Here is a 7,357-nt window from a genome sequence, read left to right as displayed (position 1 = left end):
TATATATATAACTGCATAGCCATAAATATAGGGGCCTTCACTGGCTCAAGCCCAGGAGCCTGCACCCCCCTACATCCGGCCCTGCCTGCAGTGTGGTGCAGTCTAAAGTGCTTCCAACAGAAATCGTTTTATATTTATAAAACAGTGTTTGCATGAAGAACAAGGAGAGTTTGGGCTGGGTACCGCTCACATCAGCTGTTGATCTTCTTCTGCAACACATGAAATATTATTCACTCAAACCTTTTCACAGAATCCCACTTCAAAAGCTCTGATCCGTCTCCCTGAATAACCTGATCTGGTTTCAGATTTCAGATTGCCTCCTCTGGAAACAGGGCCGCTCCTTAAAACATGGAAAAGGATGTGGAGCGTCAGAGGCAAAGCCCTTTAAACTGCAGATCATCGTGTTTTATCACATGTTGTCTCCTGACGCGGGGCTACTGAGCTGAACATCCATCACATGGGATCAAACATCGCAGCGCTGCCGGCTCCGGTCCAACCCATCACCTGTGGCGTGACGCCCCACCCCCCTCCCCCCTGCTGACCCAGGAGCTCTCGTCTTCTGAGGCCAGAACAGACGTTACATCATAAATGCTGAGGCCAAGTTCTTTGATCTGAGCAGCGCAGCCAGCACCACGAGGCCAACAAGGCAGCAGAACTCACTCCAGCTCAGATGGGAGGGGGGAGGCAGCTTTTCTTCATGGAGGGAAAAGAGACCTGAGCCGTGAAAAATCCAGAGCAGGTCAGGTTACACGAAGCAGAGACAGATTTTACTCTCTTTCAGGGACATGAATCTAACTCGGTCCGTGTGTCATAAATGACTTGTTTAAATTGATGCATGCTCCTAATCACTCCGGGTTTTTTCTGATAATTGTGTAAATGCTGAGTCAGCAATCATACAATCACTTTCCTGTTTTTTCCCATACCTATTTTGCAATCTAACCATTTCTGAATATTTTCTGCTATTTTAGCCACTCATCTCTCAAAATCTTCAGCTCACTTAGGAGGTGGGCGCTGTGACTTTTATACTTTTTAAAATATTTAACTTCATTTACAAATATTTTCCACATAGAACACATACACAGTTTCAATTACTTCTAAATTACGAGAAACTTTTGCAACTTTTAGCTTTTAGTTACCAATCGGCTACCTTTAGCCCCTAGCTAGCCTGTTGCTACTTTTGGCTTTTATTCAGATTTTTTGCCATTTTTGGCCTTTAGTCTGTCTTTTGCTACTTTTATCTTCTAGTTAAACTTTTGCCACTTTAAGCTAGTGTTACTTTTTATTTTTATCTAGCCTTTTGCWATAGTTAGCTTTAACTTACCTTTTGGCTAYTTCTAGCTACCACTCTGCTACTTGAAGCTTTCATCTAGCCTTATGTAACTTTTAGCTTCTAGAAACTCTTTTGATAGATTTAGCCTTTAGCTAGCATTTAGTTTTCAATTGGCATTTCAAGCATTCTATTAGCTACTATCATTTTTTAAAAATTGCATTTACATAGCTATTTGCTACCTTTGGCTTTTTGTTACCATTCTGTTACCTTTAGCTCCTAGCTGCTACTTTTGGCTTTTACCCAGATTTTTGCTATTTTTGGCATTTAGTCTGATTTTTGCTTCTTTTATCTTCTAGCTAAACTTTTGCCATTTTTTACTTTTCACTACTATTTTTCTAAAGTTAGCTTTAACATACTCTTTGGCTACTTTAAGCTACTATTCTGCTACTTTAAGCCATCTAGCTTTATGTAACTTTCAGCTTCTAGCAACTCTTTTGATAGATTTAGCCTTTAGCATGTTGATATGTTTAGCTTTTAACTAGCATTTTAAGCACTTATTTAGCTACCATCTTTATTAGCATTTCCCTGGCTATTTGCTACCTTTAGCTTTCAGCTATCGATTTGCTATTTTTAGCACCGGTTTTGCTACTTTTATCTTTTAATAGCTTTTGCTTGTTTTAGCAACTTATTTTCAGCGTTTTGAGGGCTGGTCCATGGCATAGGCAGTATGGGCTAATTCTAAGTGTTGCTGCCACAAATGGGGGATGAAGAAACATTTTTTCATAACTTATTTTATATTATATACTTTAARATAGATTTTATGTTGTTTCATTGTTCCCAAGAATTTAGTAAAATGTTTTGAGTAGATCTTTTACATTTTTTGGGGGAGCATACCCCTGGACCCCCCTAGAACTGCTTCAGTCCACAGCTGCTGGTTAACATGAACAGGTGTTCCTCATGATGTCAGCAGGTGTTGGCAGGTATTAGGTCAACTTGGTTTCTAACGCTAAATAATAATATCAAAGACAAAACTAATTAATTGTGTGTGACTGTATGGAAGGGGCACCACTTGAAATCTTGCCCAGGGAGCCCAACTGGCTCGATCTGGCCCTGCCAGTCGCTCTGTGTTCTGAGTTAAAACATTTAATCCCCTAAAATGAACTGAAACTGTACAAAACCAACAACCTTAAACTTACATAGGAGACTTTATCACCCTGATGAGCTGCTGGCAGAGGAAATCTCTTTAACATTTGATATAAATAGTTCAATATTTCAGGTTGTTACATCTAATAGATAAATGTTGATTAAAATAAATTTGATTAGAGCTCTCGTGTCCTTTAGACACAAAATCCTACATGTTAACAAAAATAAAACAGTTGTTTGTCCATCCTATAATGTGGTATATTGAATAAACTGATATTTATTATGAGCACAGAATCAAACAAGTGCTGATGTTAATCTTTGACAACAGCAGGTTAAACCTGAACGAACTGTGAGTAAATTCCTCCTTTTTCAGTTCATATGTGCACATATATCTTCCCATAAATTAAACACCTCCTTTGCTTTTGATTTAACAGCTGATTTCAATTACAGTGCTAAAAACAAGCTGATAAATTAAAAATAAAAAAAATCCAGAGACAATAAAGTCCTGTGTGAGTGTGGGATGCATTTCTGAATGGGTCTCATGCACCTCCACGCTCAGTCCCATCACCACAGAAGTTCACAGCTTCTGTGTTTTTCTGTCATTCTTTCAGTCTTACCCTCATCAGATGACTCCTCTGAATGATCAGAAAGGAAAAAAAACACTTTGTTTGACCCTGAGGAAGGCGGTGATGAGAATAATTCAAATGTCTGGTGAGTTCTTCTTACCTTTCTGGTCTGAAAACAAGAGAAATGAGAAAATAAAATCAGATTTTCGATCATAAACTCAGAAAAACAACAATGACTTGGCGTCATAAAGATGCTCACCAGCAGGGGGTGCTGCAGCCTCGTCGCCCTCGGCTTCTGCAATTAAACAACAATTATGCAAATGAATGTGCACGTCCTCATTAATTCATATCACACAACAGCAGCAGCACAGCCACAGCTTTAAAACTAACTGAGATGTAAAACTGTTTAAAGAACGGCGTCTGAATCCTCAAGAGACGCAACTAATTATTAATATTATTGACTAATAATCATTTCTGCACATATCTGAGAGCAATTCATCTGTCTAATGTAAAGTGATACATGCAATCAATCTCTACAAAGKGAAATCAACACATATTTAAATGAATATTGCAGCACATTATCAGCTTCATTAAAACAACAAACTGAAACGATTTAACATCAGCGACACAAACTGACAGTAAAAGCTCTTTCCGGCTCCTCCGCCTGCTGCACCCGACCTGGGTTCTGCAGGGGTCGCCTCRGGCTGCAGGGAGCGCTTGGTTTTAACAAGGAAAACAGAGAAAAAAATCTGAGCAAACCCAGTTTACCCATGCAGACAGCCAGCCCGAGATAAATGTGTGACTGAGGTTTTCAGAGATAATGAGGAATAATTGAGCTGTAGAAAAGGAGAAGCCGTGAGACAAATGTGCTTTTAATATGTTAAGTACATCAAAGTTGTTCCTGGATCCCAGATCTGGGTCACTTCAGGAGCTGAAGGAGGTCTGAAGCAGATCAGGCATAAATTTCTTTTCTGCCAGACAAACTGAAGCTCGCAGCTGCAGCGATAATTTAGTTTTGGCAGTGTTTACATCCCAACCATTTATTTTAATATTTCCACAGGTCGGTGTCCTCGCTGCCGCTATAAACTACAAAAATTTATATTTCTTGCAAAAATTCAGAGAGAATGCTGAGTGCTTAAAGGGATCCCCGATTAGTTGTAACATTAGACTTTATTTGATAAATAAACATTTATTTTAACTGTAAAATAAAGATGGTAAAAATACTGTAGGATGTTTTGTTTTGTAAATTTTTTAAAATYTATTTTAACARGGACGGAGCCATTTTATTTACARYCAAAGCATTCTGGGTAAATGATGACGTGGATAGGTCCTCGGTGCGAGGCTGCTAGCGAGCTATATCCACCCTGAAGGTTAATCTTGGACAATATCTGATGATCGACTCTTTTAAATGAAACCAGAGAGCGTTGACAGAGAGGAGAAGGTAGAAATGACTCAGCCTGGAACTGAAAATATGGATGGGGGACAACAGAGTTGCTTCATGGAAGAACAACCTCAGATTAGCCTGTTAGCCTTTGCGCTAGCCCTCACGCTATATTGCCTTATATGTATTAGCTTGGCACTAGCGCAACAAACAAGTTAAACTGAGGTCCTCCATCCATATTTTCAGTTGCAGACTGAGTCATTTTTGTGTTCCCCTCTCTGTCATGTGGATGGAGGACCTCAGTGACGAGAGGAGAATGTGTAGCGCTGAGCTAATACATATATTTATGGTGATAGCATCGGGGCTAATGCTAAAGCTAACAGGCTAAGCTGAGGTTCTTCTTCCTTTTTTTTTTCTTTTTCTTTTTTTGTCAATGTGAATATTGAAAATATGGATGGAGGACCTCAGTTTAGCTTGTTTGTCGCACTAGCGTCAAGCTAATACATATCAGGCAATATAGCGTTGGTGCTAACACTAAAGCTAACAGACTAAGCTGAGGCTCTTCTTCCATGAAGCAGCTCTGTTGTCCTCCATCCATATTTTCAGTTCCAGGCTGAGTCATTTCTACCTTCTCCTCTCTGTCAACGCTCTCTGGTTTCATTTAAAAGAGTCGATCATCAGATATTGTCCAAGATTAACCTTCAGGGTGGATATAGCTCGCTAGCAGCCTTGCACCGAGGACCTATCCACGTCATCATTTACCCAGAATGCTTTGCGTCTAAATAAAATGGCCTCGTCCGTGTTAAAATATATTTTTAAACTTTTAGTTTAAAAATTATAAAAACTAAACATCCTACAGTATTTTTACAGTTTTTATTTTACAGTTAAAATATATGTTTATTAAATAAAGCCTAATGTTACAACTAATCATGGATTCCTTTAATAACTTTGATATCTGTTTTAAAAAAAACTAGTGTCTAAACAGATGCACAAACAAGACGAACATGAGCTAAAACAATCCAAACACAAGCTAAAATGAGCATAAATCAAGCAACAATTAGCAGAACAGAAAGCTTAAAGCTAAATGAACAGATCGTTCAAAAGCCTTAAACCAAGAGAACCTTAGCTAAAAGCTAAAATTCAATATGCAACAGCTAAAAACTAAAATGACAAAAACCGTGTCAAATACAATTAGCTAAACTGCAACAAAACTAGACAATCCAAACAGAAGCTAAAAAGTGGAATTCACTCATCAAATTCTTAAAATCAACCATTAAAATAGTAGCTAAAAGCTGAACTGTGACAAACAATAGGTAAAAGCTCTAATTTGCATAACAGAAGCTCAAAATGAGCAACACTGTAGCTAAAAGCTACTGTGGGCAACACAGTGGCTGATGGCTCCAATGAGCTAAAATGAAATTAAAACCAGCAAAAGTTTAAAAGTTAAAATCAGCCAAACTGAAGCTTGAAGCTTAAATTAACATAAAAGCAGCTAAAAGCTACAATTACTGAAACCACAGCTCAAAGCTAATTTAAATCAACAATCAGAATCAGAATTGCCTTTATTGTCATTATAATTTGCATTACGATGAAATTGGGTTTGCTGCTTGTCTTTTTTAGACACAATAAAATAACTTCAGGAGAGAAGACAATACAATAAAACAGACAAGTTAAAATCAAATAAAGACAAAAATGTGTCTAAAAAAGAGACCTGAAGCAAAACCTGAAGCAGATTTCTAAAAACATTTTTTCAGGAACTGAAGAGATGTTGAAGTGAAGAACATCTTTGTGAAAAAAGTTAAATATTTTCAAAAGTAGCTTCATATCAAAAGCCACACAGGAGAACACAAAATGCTGACTCGCCATGTTTCCCTTCGCAGCCGAAGCAGCTCTGTGTAATAAAAAGCTGGACTGCATGAACGACGTGGACTTTACTGGTCTCAAAACCACAACTGGAACCGAAGCCCCCCAGGGGTCTACTCTAGTCTAAGATATCAGGACCGGACTCTGGTCTGGAGCTCCGTGCCGACAGACCGATGTCTGGAACTGTTTGCAACGTTTCTAATTTTGGATGGTTTGTTCTTTCAGGCCTCCTGTCAGCGCTTCAGTCCTGCTAAAAAACCTGCTGAGTCATTGTTTCCATCTTTTACTGCAAACAAAAAGAAGCTCTGCTCTGATCGTCTGGTTCTGGTTCCTCAGTTTGATCTTTGGTCAGATGTGATCTGAACACGACGGAGCAGAAGACAAGATGAGCAGCTGTGACGTTAAATAAACGCCATCAAATCACAACGGAAACAACTTCCTGCTAATGTCTGTTCTGTTTGTTAATAATAAAACAGTTTGACAAAAGACTTCTAAAACACKYAGTSTCTGCAGCAGAGCCGTCCCGACGGTTTCTCTCCATCATAAATTTCTAATAAAGTCCTTAGTTTGACATGAAAGCGCATCTGCTCAAAGAGTGGTTTTGTGTCTCTAAATGCTGCCTTTGGGAAAAAAAAACACGTCTCAGTTTCTGAGTTAAAAGCAAAACGGTTTGATTTGAGCTCATCTTTTGTAAAAATCGTCAAACTGCCTCAAAGATTTAATAAGTTGTGGTCAGAAGTTAAACTGGAAAGCGCAGGACTGGATGATCAGTCGTCACAAACAGCCGAGCGCCGCCTCTCTCTCCTCWCTGAAAGGACGAGGCAGGGAGACTCTCGGCAATCATCGTGTATTTTCCTCCATTACCTCCAGCAGCATTCTTTGTGCAGGAAATTGAGTTTCCACAAAAGACATTTCAGACCGTCAAGGTCACTGCTACCTCCTGTATGCATGATTACACAGGGAATTTATACATGTTATCAGGATCAGCCTTCATATCTAATTTATGGGCTTTTGCTGCTCTGGATTGCCAATTTTCACCCATTTAGGTAGTCTGCAGAGAGGCAGAGTACCTGGCTTTAGATTCATTTTTTATGTCTCAGGTGTGACATTTTATACCAATGGATTAAAAAAAAT

At 38.8% G+C, this 7,357-nt stretch overlaps 1 protein-coding gene across 1 annotated transcript in view; it reads right to left on the bottom strand.

Moving 5' to 3' along the window:
* mybpc2a (myosin binding protein Ca) overlaps positions 1–7,357 on the bottom strand; it is a gene marked incomplete in the record, with an annotated part of 61,965 nt that overhangs the window by 43,207 nt on the left and 11,401 nt on the right. The window contains 3 exon segments of the mRNA XM_014018770.1: positions 3,031–3,048; positions 3,140–3,148; positions 3,239–3,274. Of these exon segments, the coding sequence (XP_013874224.1) occupies positions 3,031–3,048; positions 3,140–3,148; positions 3,239–3,274 (63 nt within the window).

Source organism: Austrofundulus limnaeus, unplaced genomic scaffold (genome assembly GCF_001266775.1).
Source record: "Austrofundulus limnaeus strain Quisiro unplaced genomic scaffold, Austrofundulus_limnaeus-1.0 Scaffold201, whole genome shotgun sequence".
In the NCBI taxonomy this organism is placed as follows: Eukaryota; Metazoa; Chordata; class Actinopteri; order Cyprinodontiformes; family Rivulidae; genus Austrofundulus; species Austrofundulus limnaeus.
The sequence above is the reverse complement of the archived record's forward strand: the minus strand, read 5'-3'. Positions and strand labels throughout refer to the sequence as shown.